The sequence below is a fragment of the Anomaloglossus baeobatrachus genome, chromosome 4 (genome assembly GCF_048569485.1).
Source record: "Anomaloglossus baeobatrachus isolate aAnoBae1 chromosome 4, aAnoBae1.hap1, whole genome shotgun sequence".
Classification (NCBI taxonomy): Eukaryota; Metazoa; Chordata; class Amphibia; order Anura; family Aromobatidae; genus Anomaloglossus; species Anomaloglossus baeobatrachus.
In genome coordinates this window covers 57,384,910-57,404,117 of record NC_134356.1, presented here as the reverse complement: position 1 = coordinate 57,404,117, position 19,208 = coordinate 57,384,910, and the positions used below count along the sequence as shown (strand labels likewise).

The following is a 19,208-nucleotide window of genomic DNA, read 5'->3' as shown; positions in this document are numbered from 1 at the left end:
TGCCCAAACTTTTTCATATGACTGTGTATATATATAAAATATGCACCAGAATTTACTTACATTTTACCCATATACCCAACATTTGTATATTCAAATAATCAAAGTTTTAAAATTTGAGTGTAAATGTCATTTGTATGTAGTCTGCTGGTTGATGGTTTCCAAGTAGCAGCAGGGATTTTTTTTTCTATACTATTCAAAGTAAAATGAAATAGAAAAAGGGGTCGCAATAATTCCATTTTTTATTTTAACAAGATCCTTTCCTGTCCTCCCAGGGTCTGCTGGCGTACAGCATAATAAAATACCAGCCGTCCAAGTATGGAAGCTATCAATTCCCCTACTGGTCAGAGGCGTTAGGAATCCTGATGGGACTTCTCTCATGTATGATGATCCCCATTGGTATGCTGGTTGCTGTGTTAAAAGAAGAAGGCACTCTATGGGAAGTAAGTAATGCAAAGTACAATGCAAAATATAAGGTATAGATATCATACAAATGAGTTCTTATGAAAGAGCAAACACTTTCTCATGGAGGGGATCCGGCCGGTGTATAAAAAGCTACTTTGCCAATACAGTAAGTTGCTTGAATTTCTTCAGTTTTCCTGTTGGTGTGCATAAAGTTATAAATACATTGTATAGGAGTAGACAAAATTGTTTATCCCAGGAAACAGCGCCACTTCTGTGCAAAGGCTGGGTCTGGTACTGCAGCTCAATTCTATTTGCTGAAATCAAATTAAACTGCGACACTAGAAATAAACTGTGAAGACAAAATGTGCGATTATTTAGTAGACTATTTTGAAGGATGATTATTCCAAATACAAAGGGAGTATATAGGCCCCTTTGGCACTTCTCTTTCACTTTTTAGCTTTATTTAGGGGGGATTCCAAAAGGACTAAAAACCTGAGATGGAGCTACAGCACTAAACGGGATTATATTAAATACATTTATCACCTATCCATAGAATAGGTGATAAATGAAGGATGCCACAGTGGTCTGACCTCTAAAACCCTCTCCGATTCTGAGATTAGAGGTTCTATAGCCTCTTGTATGGGAGGGAGAGAACCAAAGATTTTAGGAGGCGGCATACAAATATCTGAGGGTCTAGAATAACTGATTATAATGTATTTTATGATTTTTTTAACCCATTCACTCCTCCCTGTTTACTACGTTTGGGTAAGTCTGAAGAGACATTAAAAGTCTTTTCACTGATATTTTTTGAACCAAATCAAATCTGCAGATCAGACTGAGAGAATCTGCCCAAAATGAATTTTGGAACAATGACTACGCTCTGTCATGGTTCGCCTCTCCGTCCACATGGCTAGGGGGCAGAGCCTTCTCCCGGGCCTCACTTCCGGAGCCTGGATGCCTTAAAAGCTGACATTTCCAGTGAACCATCGCCGGCTATAAGCTTAGCACTGCTTTGCCTGTGTTTGCTGGTCCTGTGAGTGATATCCTGATCCGTCTGTGCCTGTGCCCCCGTGCCCTTGTCTGTGTTCCGTCCCCTGGTCGACCCTCCAGTCCTCTGTCCCCTCTCCTACCTCCCCACTCGGTTGCTTCCTCTGGTACTGACCTCGGCCTGACCTTGACTCCGCTTCTGCTCTTTTCTCCGGTTTTCCTTCTGCCCGTACTGTGCTTGACCCGGCTCTCCTGACTATTCCTCGCACGCCCCGCAGCTCTGCTCCCCAGCTGTGCTGTGAGGCAATGTACGAGAACACTGTGTATTAACTTCCTGGTTCTCATTGCTCTGTTTAGTGTCTTCTGCTGCAGAGCTCCGGCTCCCCCTGGTGGCAGCTTGACACTCACTTTATTACCTATAACTCATATATGTATTTAGTGTGAAACCCCATTAATTAGTGCTGTCACTAGAGATGGAAGAACCTGCAGATGTTCGAGTTTGGCGGGTCCAGACAGACTTTAAAAAAAAAGTCTGGTTCGGGATTAGATTTCAATCTGAACATGGGGTTCAGTGTGCTGTAAACTGGTGTTAGTAAGGGCTAGAGGGGTTAGAGCAGGACAGTTATACTTACCGAGTCTCCCAAGCAGCTGTCACACTGCTTCTGGGTCCACTCATTAACCCTCATGCATATTCATTACTTCCCCCACCCACCCTATGTGACAGTTGAGTGTAAAAACAAATACATAGAAATAAACATTTCTGACATGCTAAACCAAAACCCCAAAAAATTAGTGACCAATACAGCCACCTTTCTTTATGATGACACTCAACAGCCGACCATCCAAAGATTCTGTCAGTTGCTTGATCTGTCTACGATCAACATTGCTTGCAGCAGCCACCACAGCCTCCAGACACTGGTCCGAGATGTGTACTGTTTTCCCTCCCTGTAGATCTCACATTTTATGAGGGACCACAGGTTCTCTATGGGGTTCAGATCAGGTGAAGAAGGGGGCAATATCATTATTTTTTCATCTTTTAGACCTTTACTGGCCATCCATGCTGTGGAGTAGTTGGATGCATGTGATGGAGCATTGTCCTGCATGAAAATCATGTTTTTCTTGAACAATACCGACTTCTTCCTGTACCACTGCTTGAAGAAGTTGTCTTCCAGAAACTGGCAGTAGGTCTGGGAGTTGAGCTTCACTCCATCCTCAACCCGCAAAGGTCCCACAAGTTCATCTTTGATGATCCCAGCCCATACCTGTACCCACCTCCACCTTGCTGGCATCTGAGTCAGAGTGGAGCTCTCTGCCCTTTACTGATCCAGCCTCTGGCCCATCCATCTGGCCCATCAAGAGTCACTCTCATTTTATCAGTCCATAAAACCTTTGAAAAATCAGTCTTAAGATATTTCTTGGCCCAATCTTGACATTTTATCTTATGTTTCTTGTTCAAAGGTGGTCGTTTTTCAGCCTTTCTTACCTTGGCCATGTCCCTGAGTATGGCACACCTTGTGCTTTTTGATACTCCAGTAACGTTGCAGCTCTGAAATATGGCCAAACTGGTGACAAATGGAATCTTGGCGGCTTCACGCTTGATTTTCCTCAATTCATGGGCAGTTATTTTGCACCTTTTTTGCCCAACACGCTTCTTGCGACCCTGTTGGCTATTTGCCATGAAAAACTTGATTGTTCGGTGATCATGCTTCAAAAGTTTGGCAATTTCAAGACTGCTGCATCCCTCTGCAAGACATCTCACAATTTTGGACTTTTCAGAGCCCGTCAAATCTCTCTTCTGACCCATTTTACCAAAGGAAAGTAAGTTGCCTAATAATAAAGCACACCTTATATAGGGTGTTGATGTCATTACACCGCACCCCTCCTCATTACAGAGATGCGCATCACCTGATTTACTTAATTGGTAGTTGACTCTCAAGCCTATACAGCTTGGAGTAGGATAACATATATAAAAAGTATCATGTGATCAAAATGCTCATTTGCCTAATAATTCTGCACACAGTGTATGTATGTATATATATATATATATATATATATATATATATATATATATATATATATATATATACTGTATACACACACACTTTGTATATGCACACTATTAAAATTCCCACATGAACTCTATTGACAGCTACCTATATGGCTGATAGCGGTCACAACCACAGTGCTCCCAGGAGCACCGGACAGGCTGACATGTATTTGTCGGACATTACTTTACATTTAGACAGGTCTGTACATGTTTGCCTGTTTTACCCTGTTGGAGCCTTACAGATAGATCTACATGCAGGTCCGCGCTCCCGTTTCTAAGGCAACCACACATGAAGTGATTATTTTGCCACCGACCTGTGATTTTCTGAATCATAAGGGAAATGTTACTTATAGAGCGAATTGTTCACTTAAAAGAAAAGCAATGAAGCAAAAGGATTGACACTTTGTAAATGTTATGTGTTATCCAGGATCCTGCAGGACACATGACTGTTGTCTTTTTTCACATGGGTTGTGGGTCAAAGTGTTAAAAATGTAATAGAACCACACAAAAATCCCCCAAAACTGAAACCTATTTAACAATTACCTCTAAATTGTAAAAAATACCAAAGTAAACAGAAATTATAGGGCCTCATAAAAAAACCTAGATTCATATTTCCTTATAGAAAGAAGCTCAAGTGAATGTACTACGGGGATTGTTCTGAGATCAGAATTTTGAGATCAGCAAATCTCGTTTCGGTCAGATTCGCTAAAGGTGGTCGGATGATTTGATTTGGTTTGGATGACCAGGGGTGTAACTATAGTCCTATGGGCCCTGGGGCAAGTTTTTGTTCCACAACCATCATGTTTTTGCTTTAATGGGATGTGAATCTGCTAGCAAACACAAGGAACAAATAATACCATCACACCCAGACCACATATTACCACCATATAGGAACTGAATAATGCCACCATACTGATTATTAACTAAAACAGCTGTACTAAGACTAATAATACCACCATATAGTGGCATACACAGGTGCGTTGTATACCAGATGACTCACAGGGGATGTTCTCTGGGATCAAAGTCATTAATTATCCCTCTTGTTCTCTATCTAGCCCAGACCACCATGACAACTTCTTCCATCCACACATTTTTTTCTGCAGAATGCGACCCACAGAACTGTTTGGCTCATCACTTTTGCCCAACTCTAAAGAAACTAATTAGCACCTTAAACAGTAATGTAGTGCAGGGGTCTGTCACTCTCTACCTCCTCTCCATGTGTAGTGTGGGTCTGTCACTCTCTACCGGTTTTCCATATGTAGTGTGGGACCTGTTACGCTTTACTTGCCCTCCATGTGTAGTATGGGGTCTGTCACTCTCTACCTGTCCTCCATATGTAGTGTGGGGTCTGTCACTCTCTACCTGCCCTCCATGTGTAGTGTGGGGTCTGTCACTCTCTACCTGTTGTCCATGTGTAGTGTGGGGTCTGTCACTCTCTACCTGTCAACTGATAGAATAAATGGGGCAAACAAAAATGTTCTCGTTGTTCATTTTATATTAGTCCCATTCTCTCTTTCTGGTCTGTGGAAGAAAAAAAATTTAGTGACCCTTAGTTATGCCCCTCTCCCAACTGTTTTTTGCCAAAATAAAAAAAAACAGTAAATTCCTTACCGTTCCCTAACTATACTATCTAACTGCTATTGTATTTTTTTCCTTACGCTCTGATGACACTTCGTTTGAGAAGCTCAGTGCATGCTGGGATACTCAAACTAAGCGTCATCAGGGGGCAGAGGCACTTGCCACAGCCCCTGCCTTAAAGAAAGTGTCATCAGTGACGCTCATTTTAGGGACTGTGCTAGTCTCTTCACGCGGAGCACTCTATGTTGTGTACAATGACAGCGCGCTCCCTGTTGCCTGCTCAGACCAGCAATAACGAGCTGATAACAGAGTGGTGTCAGAATACCTGATGTGCAGATGCTATCGCTGTCCCCGCAAGTGACGCCACTGGTCTCTGCACGCCAGGTATTCTGACACCACTCTGTTACCAACTCATTACTGTTCATCTGAGCCAGCAAAAGAGCATGCACTGTCTTTGTGCACATTGCACAGCGCGTAAGGACTAGTCCAACGCCTGAAATGAGCGTTATTGATCATGCTTCATATCAGGGAGAGGACAGAGGCTTCAGTAGTGACTGTAGTCCCTGCCTCCTGATGATGCTTTGTTTCAGTACACCAGCATTCCCTGATATTATTAATACCAGAAGTCCCAGGAATTTCGAGCTCCATAGGGTTTCAATGGTAGAAATGTTAAATGACCCCTCTCTGGGACTTCTAGTGTTAAATGAAGCGTCATCAGAGAGGAATTGGGTAAAAAAATAGAATAGCAGTTAGTGTAGTTAGGGAAATGACAGATAATTTTTAATGCAAATATATTAGAAAATAGTTTACATTATAAATATATTGGGATATAGAATGAAAATTACTTTGGCTTTTGGACCACCCCTTAAATGTAGATATCTATAAAATTGTCAGGTGGTAGAGATAAGCAAATGTACTCTTAATAAAAATTCTAAATCTGAAGTTTTGCAATTCGCTTAGTGTGAATTCATCAAAAATGTGACCAGATGGCTGCATTTACTGAATTGTAGTTGGCCACTCACTTGTCCCACTACTACATTAGAAATGTCTGTCCCTCTACATAATCCGTCCTCTTCTCATTACTCCGGTATGCAACATCCTCTTTGAGCATTTTCACCCTGCACTATGACTTCCACTGCCAAATAGGCGTCCGCCATGCATCACACATGACCTAGTCAGAGGTTAGCGATGCACATTGTGATGTCTTGATATGTGCAGTAGTGTCAAAGGCCTAGTGTCCTCCAGAAGCTTGGCACAGAATGAATATACCCAAAGAGGATACTGTATATGTAAGTTCTGATTTCTGCAGATTCCCTCGTCCCTTCTAGTTGGGGTCATAAAGTAATTGTCTCCACTTTATGGAAAATTAGTCTATGGATATTCAGTGATGTTTTGTTTCTTTTTATTCCTCCGAATCCTCTCATTTTGGCCAAATACACCAAAAATGATTGATCCTGGTCATACAATGAGAGCAGAGTATTAGTGTCCATGTACTTTGTTACCGTGCCTTTTCTGAAAGCGTTCTCCTTCTAATCTCTTTACAGAGAATATGCCAAGCAAGTAGACCAGCTATGGACTGGGGTCCATCTCTAGAAGAAAATAGGACAGGCATGTATGTTAACACACTGGCAGGTAGCCAGTCTCCAAAACCTTTGATGGTCCACATGCGGAAGTATGGAGGCATCACAAGTTATGAAAACACGGCAATTGAAGTGGACAAAGAGATTGAGGAGGAGTCTATGATGTGATGATCTTAGAAAAAATAGTCAAGAAGAACTCAGTGGAAAATAAAATCCTCTCCTTTTAGGGCTTATACATGCTTCCCGAACACAAGACAAGACCACCGTCAATCTTGTGTCCTACCTGGCCCTGTGAACAGAGGTTCCACCTAATGAAATGCTGTCAACTGAAAGCTCTTTTTATGGGACCATGTGCAGATCTGTTTACGTATTTTTTATGTTATAGTAATGTCTCACTATTGGAGACCCTGTCTATTTGTCCATGTGCTTGGTTAATTCCTTGCATCTTGATGTATCTCTTGAGGGTTATGAAGATTACAGATGTTTAGGTGGTATCTGAAAACCAGTGATGGCAATGCATATATTCATGTGGAAAAGGTGTCAAATATGTTGGCAAAGACAAAAGAGGCAGGTACTATTTTCACATATAGAGTATCACCCTTTTGCGTAAGGTCATTTTCATCCAAGCTTCACTCCCTTAAAATAACTCTTATTTTTATGTGAATGTTTTAAAAGAGGACCTGTAATTTGCTAAAAAAATTGAGTTGAATACCTTGCAAAATCCTTGACCTCTTACTGATTCTGTCGCTCTTTTCTGTTTTGTGCTGTTGCTTTTTTGTAATATTCACATTTATTTGTTTTTGTTCGGAGAGCACTATGTGAAATCTCTACTTGTAGACCAAGTAGGTGTTTCTTCATTCTTCTTTGAGGTCATGTGCCTTGACTCCTGCTTCCCAAATGCTTCTGTGAAGCCCCGCCCTCTCACCTGCAGGTTGCCTCAGGGTCTTCACGTGCTGGGAATCTTCCGGCAACAGGTATGTCAGGTTAACTTCAATAGGAATCGTGACGCCACTCTCGGTTTTGCGATCAGGGGGTGACCGCCACTGCAGTTTAGAGAGCATCTGGGGCTGATGGTAGATGCAGTCTGGTGTTACGGTCTCCTGAAAGTGAGGCTGGCCCCAGGGGCTCAGTGTAAGTGTGTAGTACCACAGGTCGCAGAAGAACTCACACACAGGCAGCAATGTCTTTCAGGGTTTTTACTCACTTTTGGCTGGTAGACTGAGGCAACCCGGGCGATGCTATGATGAACCAGGTGGAACCAGGTATCCTTCAGGCTGATATAGGGGTGACTGCTGACTCGCCTTCCTGCACCTTTGTTTTGGACCACCCCTAACTTGAAGTATATCGTGGGATGCATCCAGTGAAGTCGCTGCTGCCGTTCTCCCCTTTCTGACCCGTTTGCTGACAGCGTAGACCAAGGATAAGATGGCTCCAGGCTCGATCCTCTTTATGGGTCCCCTCGTTGCTGTTGATGCTGCGGGCTCTGTGTTGGTTGGTGTGGGATTTGTTGTCCACCCCACCGGGAGGATTCAGCAGACCATTAAATGGATGTCTGGCTCTAGGGACCTGTACCCCATATGTGCTTTCACTGCCAGGAGTTCCTGTACTCGACTCCGCACTTCTCTCTCTATTCGGGTGTCTTTCAAAGCAACTGTGTGGCAATGTTCTCCTCCGTCAGCAGCCACTGCACGTGCAGGGTCTGACAGTGTTCCACTCTTCAGCCCTACACTTCAGACACGGCTGCTCACCTCCTTCTCCTCTGACTGCCGCTGCACAACTCTCCTCCAGCTTCACTACAACACCACACTATCTGAGATGCGAGGGCTACACCCCCTTCCAGTTCCAGGGTCTGCCCAGGGGTCCCCTCAAATGTGTATGCGTGTTCTGGTCAAAGGGTGCCTGTATGTGTCCACACCCTACTCAGCCATCAGGATTACCTGTTTTGTACTGACCCGGCATGGGTGCGGTACTCAGTGGTGCCTGACCAGGTCAGGGGCGCCACACTTCCAATCTAAGCTCAGCAACTGATTAATCAGTCTAATAGTCTCAGACACGACAGAGCTGTGATGACCAGCTTCTGAGATGGAGTGTCAAGGTCGTCTCTTGCTCATTTTGTGACAGGTTCAGGTTGGGGTTCCTCTCATACCATTATAGTCCACACACATTAAACAGGTTTAATTTCTTTAGGCACACGTGGAGTTACTGTCAGATTCTGTTGTAGCAGCAGACTCTGCAAGGCAAATCAGATTTTCCTGCTGATGACCACTTCTGGCTTGGATAAAAACCCTCTGCTTCCAGCAGAGGGTGCCGGTTATTCAGGATCATCCTGGAGCTTGGCCCGGAGGTGGACGGATGCATTCTTGCTGCTACAGTTGTTTGGTGTTTGGTTGTGTGGAAGTTATCCCTTTAACTTTCTCGGTTCCTGTTCACCCCCGTGTGTTTCCCCTGCTGTTTGTTTATTGGTGCCTAAGTGTTGTTGTTACCTCCATGTCTGTTTTTTTTGTTGGTGGGGATTTTGAGGATCTCCATCCTAGTCTGTCCCCTTGGGTGGTGGACGGTGGGTGGTGGGTGTGGAGGGGACATTATCATCAGGCCAAGACAGGAGACAGGGAGAGGCTGGGGGCTCAGATGTTGCTACCTTCAAGCATAATTCTGAATTGAAGGTAAGCCTGGGGTACCTCCCTAGCTTGATTGTAAGTCCAGTGGTCCCCTGACCACTCTCTCTCCCAATCGGTCACGCCAGCCATGACACAGAGGGGTAAAAGCGCATGTTCCCAGAGTAGACTCTAAAGAAACGCTCAGTTGATCTGCAAGCAGAGATTTCGCATACTGGGCTCCAAAAGCAACAAATGTCAACATCTCAGCAATGGAGTGGAGAATCAGTGAAGCCCAGAAATTGTTACAAGTCATTTGACTCAATTTTTTGGAGCAACTGACAGGTCCTCTGTAAGTAAGGGCTTAAAGGGAACCAAACATCAGGATTTTGGTATACAAGGTAAAGCCAGTGCAGTACTAGCACTATCAGGCACAGGCTTTTTGATTGACGTGTGCACTTCTGCTGATAATGTACGAGCGGGTTATGCACATGATTTTTGGGATGTGCGATCCATGTCTTTTTATCCAATTGGCACATGATGATGTTATGCCGCCTGTTCCTCCCTCTCTCTGGCTGTATGTAAATTTCTAATCTTCAGTTACACGGCATCGGAGTTGGCGCCTGCGCATAGCGCTTATCTCCGGCACCATGTTTCTGAAGCCCGCAGTACCTAGTAGTGTGCATGAGAGGGCGGCGCATGCACCCTCACTTCTTCAGATCTCGTTGTGATCGTGGGAGCGCGCACGGTCACAACAGGACTGGAGAACAGCTGATCTTATTGATTAGCTGCAGCAGACAATATCATAGCAGACATCTGCTGCAGCTAATCAGGGTAAGATCAGCTGTTCTCCAGTCCTGTTGTGACCGCGCACGCTGCCCACTAATGGTATGTACAGCCTGTGCCTGATAGTGCCAGTACTGCACTGGCTTTACCTTATATACCAAAATCCTGATGTTTGGTTCCCTTTAATACAATAATACTCTAAAGTAAACTTGATCAAGACTCAACTCTACAATCATCAGTCTTAACATAACCTACAATATAACAGAAAGGGATTGATCCTCTCTAAATTTGTGGAGTAATATAGGCTTTTATGGCTAGATGTAAGGTTCTCTACTAGCAATGCATCATATAGAACATGAAAACTGTTTCCATGAACAGTATACTAAGACTGTACTAACATTATTAAAGCAGCAATCCAACTAGCAGTCTGCAAAATCTGAGAAACTACAACATCCCAGTCAAAATAAACTCCTCATGGTAATAAATTGGAAGGTCTCCACTATGTATAACGCTTATTATTGTTGTACCCAAATTCTGCACGGATGGTCCTGATCTTCAGGCGCGTGATAAAGTAATTTAGACTAAGGGGTTACTTTGCACACTACGACATCGCAAGCTGATGCTGCGATGCCGAGTGCGATAGTCCCAGCCCCCGTTGCAGCAGCGATATGTGGTGATAGCTGGCGTAGTGAAAATTATCGCTACGCCAGCTTCACATGCACTCACCTTGCCCTGCGACGTTGCTCTGGCCGGCGACCCGCCTCCTTATAAAGGGGGCAGGCCGTGCGGCGTCATAGCGACGTCACACGGCAGGCGGCCAATAGAAGCGGAGGGGCGGAGATGAGCGGGACGTAAACATCCCTCCCACCTCCTTCCTTCCACATAGCCGACAGGAGCCGCGGTGAAGCAGGTAGGAGATGTTCCTCGCTCCTGTGACTTCACACACAGCGATGTGTGCTGCCACAAGAACGAGGAACAACACCGGACCGTCGCAGCAAGGTAATTATGGTTTTCGCCGACGCTACACCGATGATACGATTACGACACTTTTGCGCTCGTTAATCGTATCATCTAGGCTTTACACACTACGATGTCGAGAGCGACGCAGGAAGTGCGTCACTTTCGACATGACCTCACCGACATCGCACCTGAGATGTCGTAGTGTGCAAAGTACCCCTAACTCAATAATCTGTTTTTTAGAACTGCTGATTTAGGCCTTTGCAATCACAGCATCTCAGCTCTTTCCTTTAGGTTATGGTATGCTCATCTTCTCTTCTGGTGGTGGTGGAGGTCAGATTTATGGAACCATAAGCTTTACCATATCTTTGTAATCCAAGACGTATTGCCATCTTACACATTATTGTGATTTCCACAGGATAAGAAAGCCACGGACCCACTTGGGGGGAGGGGCGACATGACCAAGGGGGAGGTAGGGAGTGATGGGTTAATAGGGACAGTGGTATATGCCTAATATGGCTTTGGGGGATGGTTTTAGCCGGGGAGGAAGAGGAGGAGCAGGGAAAGGGTTAGCTGGGAGAGGAAGGAGTTACCTCCTCTTCTGTTTCCGGACGCCGAACGATCCCCGCCCACCCTCCCTTTGTGTTGTCATGTGGGAGATGTTTTTGGGTAGTTGGGATACCTTTTGTCACAGTAGCGGTGGGGGTAGGTCTGGTCCAGAGGTTTGGAAGTGATTGGTGGCTGGACCGGGAGTCATTGTCTTGGTATGGTGGCTCTCGGTTTCCGGGATGTGGCAGGCACGGGGTTCTGCCAAAGTGTGGGGGTCAATCCGTGGGTGATTGGCACCTCGTCTCTGGGTCGGTGTGTTGCGGCCGGGGACAGGGGGAGTAGTAGTAGTGGACTGGGCCTACCCCGGGGGGTATTGTAAATGTTATTGTCTATTGTTACCGTTATGTGGTTGTTTTGGGTCGCCCGTTGGACGGCGTCCCTAAGGTACTAGTCTGTAAAACAATAGGCAATAAAAAGGCTGCTGTGGCCATTTGAACCAAGTCGCATGCAGTCCGTGTGTTTAATTTTAGAGGATAAGGGGGTTTGGTTACACAGACATCATGACCGGAGAATCCTCCCTCAGCTGGTCATGCATGAATGTCAGATAGATCCCTATTACTGATGAGCGAGCACTACCAAGCTTGGATGCTCGGTACTTGTTAAGAGCAGTTGGATGCTTGGATGAGCACGACTTGAGCACTCGAGTATAATGGAAGTCAATGGAGGGCTCAAGCATTTTTCTAGAAGGATGCTCGAGTCCCCCCATTGACTTCCATTGTAGTCGGGTACTCAAGTTGTGCCCATCCAAGTATCCAACTGCGCATAAAGAATATCGAGCTCCCGAGCATGGTAGTGCTTACTCATCACTAATCCCTATCTCTCTCATCTGAAGGAAGAATTTTGCCACCTAGGATTTCAAAGTGGCTGCCCATATGATGCTCTCTCTATACACTTCTATGGAAGTTCCAAAAATTCCCCAGCATAGGTGCATCCATCAGCCATTTATGGCATAGTCTGTAAATATATCATGTATCCAAAATGGGAATATAGCTCATCAGTCTTATCATTTGTCCACAGGATCAGTAAGAAATGTCTGATCTATGGGAATCCAACTAATGTTGAGAATGAGGGTCTTGTGTCTCTTTGATTGAAGCTGCGGTAGTGCATGTGTAGTGCCACTTTATTCAAAGTTTTTGGGTGTGATAAAGATAGTCAAGTGCACAGTGTAGTACTTTCCTATCTTCATCACACCCATATACTTTGAATAACGTGGCAGTTCACATGCACTACCACAGATTCATTCAAAGAGAGACACAAGACCCCTATTCTCAACATTAGTGGTCATTATTATTATTAGTGGTCATTACATTAGTGGTAGCTCCATAAACTTTGAAAGGAAAGAGCTGGTGATACACATCCACCACAGCCACTGTTTTCAAACCAACAACACAGAACCCCACTGTTCATGATCAGTGAGGGCTCCAGACGTCAGCCCTCCATAAATGAGATCTTCATCATTTATCCTATAGATAGGTGATAGCATTTGATTGTGGGTCATCCACTTTATTTTGTTGAGGACACCAGTGGAAATTAACTAGAACTGTGAGTGACTGTGAGGGACATTGCAACTGCTGTTTGGCATAGGGCAATTACTATCTATAGTAACTGCATAAAGTAGCACTCCAGGTTTGTTTTTTTTTACTTTTTTTAACTAAGGATCTGCCTCTTCATACAGTGTCACGACGTTTAAGAGCATTTGGACTGAAAGCCCACTCTGCAGTGACCAAACCTCTCTGTATTCCTGGCTGTATGCTTAAAATATGATTTAGGAGACTATAGAGAGAAGGGTAATCAGAATATCAATCCAGCAGAGATCATACTGTTTTAAGCTGATTGTGTGGGGTTGTGCAGATGGAATATGGAATTGATAGTAGAACCAAGAGGAATAAAATGCAGGAGGAGGGCTGGGAATCAATATGAGGTTGAAGGAACGAAAACAGTAGGTTGAACTACATGGAAATTAGCTCACTATACTGTATATAAGATAGGTACAGCATGTGGTAGACAAGAGGATGGAGGGTGCAGTAATATAAAAAAAAATGGGATTTCTCCTTTACACAGGTAAGAATACAGTGAATGGATTGAGAATATGATCTTGTTCTCAACAGTAATTTAAAGGAGTTGTCCAATCTAAAACAACAAGTTTGCACTCTATGTGACTGCAGACTTGTAATCCTACCATCTCATGCACTGCGTCCTGTCAGGATCCTCCGGTGTCAGCCTCAGGAACGGTGGTCATGTGACCGATATGTTCAGTACAGACCCAGCAACAATCCAGCTAAACACTTAGTTTGAGCAAGGCCGCACCCATCTAGTTGGTTTGTGGCCAGGTCTATATGCATTATATATATGTAGTCACATTACACTGGTGGATTCTCACAGGGCGCAGTGTGCACAATGTAAGGATTCACAAGTCTGCAGTCACATAGAATGACGTAGACTTGACATTTTAGACTGGACAACCCCTTTAATATAGGAAATCAGAATATTATTTTTTATTTATTTTACTCATTTATATAGCGCCAATAATTCCAAAGTGCTTCGCTGAGAAATCCCATATTGTATCCTCCTCACATAAGCCATTACAGATTTGACAGATGTACCGTGGGAGGCAGTTTTGTGTACGAGTATCCTGGAACTGTGATGAATCCAGAGAGTATAACTGGCAGCCTATGCACCAGTCAGGAATATACATATAGTATATATTTTTACAAGAATATATAAATAAACTAGGAAATAGTAATGAATACTGTAATATGACAGAGAGAAATTACCATTTCTAATTTTTAACATATATATTTATATTTATAAATGTTATATTTAACATTTATATTTAGGTATGGGGTTAAGATTCGTACCCTTGCAACAATCAGGCACCATTCTTTATCTATATAGAGACAGAGTGCTGAAAAATGTATTAATGTTTACTGATTATACAAAATATATATTTTAGAGCTCTAAATACACTCTATGGAAATATACAGTTGTGTGCAAAAGTTTACATACCCTGGCAGATTTTTTTTTGCTTCCTTGGCCTTTTTTCAGAGAATATGAATGATAACACAATCTTTTTTTCCACTCATGGTTAGTGGTTGGTGGAGCTATTTATTGTCAAACTACTGTGTTTTCTCTTTTTAAATCATAACTAACAAAAACATTCAAATGACCCTGATCAAAAGTTCACATACCCCAATTCTTAATACCGTGTATTGCCCCCTTTAACATCAATGATAGCTTGGAGTCTTTTTTGGTAGTTGTGGATGAGGCTCTTTATTTTCTCAGATGGTAAAGCTGCCCATTCTTCTTGGCAAAAAGCCTCCAGTTCCTGTAAATTCCTGGACTTTCTTGGATGAACTGCGCGCTTGAGTTCTGCCCCGAGTGGCTCAATGATATTGAAGTCAGGAGACTGAGATGGCCACTCCAGAACCTTCACTTTGTACTGCTGTATTCAATGACAGGTCAACTTGGCCTTGTGTTTTGAATCATGTTGGAATGTCTAAGTACGTCCCATGCGCAGCTTCCGGGTTGATGAATGCAAATTTGTATCCAGTATTTGCTGATAACGTGCTGCATTCATCTTTCCTTCAACTTTAACCAAGTTTCCTGTGCCTTTGTAGCTCACACATCCCCACATCATCAGCAATCCACCTCCATGCTTTATAGTAGGAATGGTGTTCCTTTCATCATAGACCTTGTTGACGCCTCTCCAAATGTATTGTTTATGTTTGTGGCCAAAGAGTTCGATTTTGGACTCATCACTCCAAATTACCTTGTTGTGGACGTTTGGAGGCTTGGCATATTGTAGATGAGATACTTTGTAGTATTTGCGCAATAATGGCTTTCTTCTGGCGACTTGACCATGCAGCCCATTTTTCTTCAAGTGCCTCCACATTGTGCATCTTGAAACAGCCACACCGCTAGTTTTCAGTGAGTCTTGTATTTCATCTGATGTTATTTGTGGGTTTTACTTTGCATCCCGAACAATTTTCCTGGCAGTTATTGTCTAAATTTTTGTTTGCCTACCTAATTAGGATTTGGATTTTACAGAGCCCTGGATTTTCCATTTGTTAATCACAGTTTGAACACTGCTGACTGGTATTATAAATTCCTTGGATATCTTTTTTTATCCCTTTCCTGTATTATACAGTTCAACTATCTTTTCCCATAGATCCGTTGACAATACTTTTACTTTCCCTATGACTACCAATCCAGAAATGTCAGTGGCTGGATGGAAGATGCAAGAGTCTGTCTGAATCCCAGAAACTCACTCAGCTTTTATGCACACACTGATTACAAGCAAACAAATCACAAGTGAGGATGTTACCTTTATTAGCCATTCAAACCCATTTGTGTCAACTTCTGCGCATGTTATCAGGACAAAATCACAAGGGGATGTGAACTTTTGATCAGGATCAATTGGATGTTTTTGGTTGTCATTGTGATCTAAAAAGAGAAAACACGGTAGTTTGACAAGAAATGGCTTCACCCAATCAGTAACCATGAGTGGAAAAAAGATTTTGTGTTATCATTCATATTCTCTGAAAAAAGGCCAAGAAAGCAAAAAATATACCAAGATATGTAAACTTTTGAGCACAACTGTATAAAAATAATAAAAAAAAATGGTTGCCTGCATTCACCACTAGAGGGACCTTTGGAGCGTGCTATATATCACCCTGTTTCCATGAAAATAAAGGGGGCTTTACACGCTACGACATCGTTAACGTTTTGTCGTCGGGGTCACGTTGTTAGTGACGCACATCCGGCGTCATTAACGATATCGCAGCGTGTGACACTTACCAGCGACCTTAAGCGACCTCAAAAATGGTGAAAATCATTCACCATGGATAGGTCGTCCCAAAGTAAAAAATCGGTAAGGGTTGTTTATCCAGGTGGTTCATCGCTCCTGCGGCAGCACACATTGCTATGTGTGACACCGCAGGAGCGAGGAACGTCTCCTTACCTGCCGCCGGCCACAATGCGGAAGGAAGAGGTGGACGGGATGTTTACATCACGCTCAGCTCTGCCCCTCCGCTTTGATTGGCCGGCCGCTTAGTGACGTTGCAGTGACGTCGCTGTGATGCCGAACGTCCCTCCCCCTTGAAGGAGGGATTGTTCAGCAGTCACAGCGACGCCGCCGACCAGGTAAGTGTGTGTGACGCTGCCGTAGCGATAATGTTCGCTGCAGGACGATCACAAACAATCGCATGCGCGACGGGGGCGGGTACTTACACGCTCGATATCGCTACAAATTGCTAGCAATATCGCTACCGTGTAAAGCCCCCTTTAGACCTACCCCGAAAATAAGCCCTAGTAGGATTTTTTTGGGGCTTTTTGGCTTATTCTTAAAATATAAGCCCTACGCCAAAAAAGCCTTAGTTGCAGTTTCAAAAGGAAGTGACCAAGCAACTAAAAAGTACAGCAGGACTCTTCATCAAAGAAAGCAGACAACCCTAAAAGAAAGCAGACACCTCCAAAAGAAATAAGACAACCGCAAAAAAAAAAACCCAGATACCCCCCCCCCCCCAAAAGAAAGCAGACACCTCCAGAAAAAATAATTGCACTCACCAGACCCCAAACAATTACAGTTGGCATGTCCCTATGGTGGATGGGCTCTCACACAGAGATCTGCCTCGCTGTCAGATCACTTGCCATTATAGCTACATTGTACTGCAGCTTTCACAAACAGATCAGGTACCAGTATCACCATCAGTGATACTGCTTCCGGTCACCATGGGGAGTCAACCACTGTAGAATGTAGGGGACCTGACAGCAATGCAGATTTGTATGTGGGAGACCATTCACTTGCCAACTGTAATTGCTTGGGGTCTGGTAAGTGTGAATTTTACTTTTAGGTGGTGTCTGTTTTTTGGGGGGGTTAAACTTAGCAGTACATAGAGAATAATGTAAGCTGGTAATTTAACCGTTTTTAAATATGGTCTGGTTTTAAATTTAAGAATAAATGTGGATTGTTGTTTATGAGAAAATATAAGACATCCCCTGAAAATAAGCCCTAGTGCATCTTTCAGAGCAAAAAAATAATATAAGACCCTGTCTTATTTTTTGGGGAAACATGGTATTTGCATATTGAGCTCCCTCTAGTGGCAGACAGACTATCCCTTCTACCATGAATCTGTATAACACCACAACGGCCAAAATTAGGCAAAGTGGCTGCAGATGTGCCCACTAACAAAAGGTCGCATTGATATCTCCTATTTTCTGGATCAGCCAATAACATGGACGCTGATGTAGTAGTTTTACTTGTACACTTGAAATTATCATTTGTTGCAGACCATATAGTGTTATTTCTATGTATTTATTTTATACTGATTTATAATTAATTTATTGAATTATTGGATTGTAAAGAAATGTAATAAATGTTTTTCTGCCAAATATTGTGTATTTAATTTCCTTTAGGGGTACTTTGCACGTTGCAACATCGCTACTGCGATCTCGTCGGGGTCAAATCGAAAGTGACGCACATCCGGAGCCGGGAACGACGTCGCAACGTGTAAAGCCTAGAAGCACCGCTAAACGATCGTAAAAGCGTCGAAAATCGGTGATCTGTGTAGTGTCGGTCATTTCCATAATTTCGCTGCAGTGACATGTACGATGTTGTTCCTCGTTCCTGCGGCAGCACACATCGCTGTGTATGAAGCCGCAGGAGTGAGGAACATCTCCTTACCTGCATCCCGCCTGCAATGAGGAAGGAAGGAGGTGGGCGGGATGTTTACGTCCCGCTCATCTCCGACCCTCCGCTTCTATTGGCCACCTGCCGTGTGACGTCGCTGTGACGCCGCACGACATGCCCCCTTAGGAAGAAGGCGGGTCGCCGGCCAGAGCGACGTCGCAGGGCAGGTAAGTGCGTGTGAAGCTGCCGTAGCGATAATGTTCACAAGATATCGCATCTGCGACGAGGCGGGGGACTATCGCGCTCGGCATCGCTACAATCGGCTAGCGATGTCGCAGCGTGCAAAGTACCCCTTATAGAGTGGCCACAAGGCCAACCCAGCCCTGTTATCACCTATGTGCAACTGTGTAGAAGTAACTGTCAATCAGAGTGCCGTGATGAACTGATAGCCGTTGCTCACAGTGTAGTAAGAGGTGCTATGACTGACAGTAGCCGCTCCAAGCACCACCACATGACTGAAAGCCAGCAGCTCCTGGGAGGAAAAAAGTTAAATTTCTCCTGGTAGCCGCTCTTTGAGTAAAGCCTGCTTCACACGTTGCAATTTCGCATACAATATCGTATGCGATTTGCAATGCCCCCATCGTATGTGCGGCACGTTCAATTTGTTGAACGTGCCGCACAGACGATTCACCCCTGTCACACATACTTACCTACCATACAACCTCGATGTGGGCGGCAAACGTCCATTTCCTGGAGTGGGAGAGACGTTCGGCGTCACATTGACATCACGCGGCAGCCGGCCAATAGAAGCGGAGGGGCAGAGATGAGCGGGACGTAAACATCCCGCCCACCTCCTTTCTTCCGCATTGTCGGCGAGAGCCGCGGACGGAGGTAAGCTGTCGTTCAATGTTCCCGGGGTGTCACACACTGCGATGTGTGCTGCCTCGGGAATATTGCACAACCTCACATTCATTTTTTGAGGAATGAACGACATGCATGCGATGAACGGATTTTCGTTCAATCGCAATCGCACGTAGGTT

The 19,208-nt window shown here is 44.1% G+C and overlaps 1 protein-coding gene across 2 annotated transcripts in view; it reads left to right on the top strand.

The window, feature by feature from the left end:
• SLC6A7 (solute carrier family 6 member 7) overlaps positions 1-19,208 on the top strand; it is a 192,829-nt gene that overhangs the window by 161,335 nt on the left and 12,286 nt on the right. The window contains exons 13-14 of one of the 2 annotated variants that reach the window (XM_075344364.1): positions 273-440; positions 6,559-9,128. The exons of the other annotated variant lie outside the window; for it this stretch is intronic. Coding sequence (XP_075200479.1) covers positions 273-440; positions 6,559-6,762 — 372 coding nt within the window. The 3' untranslated portion in view covers positions 6,763-9,128. Of the gene's footprint in view, positions 1-272; positions 441-6,558; positions 9,129-19,208 lie in introns of those variants that run through there. 2 annotated transcript variants of the gene reach the window in all.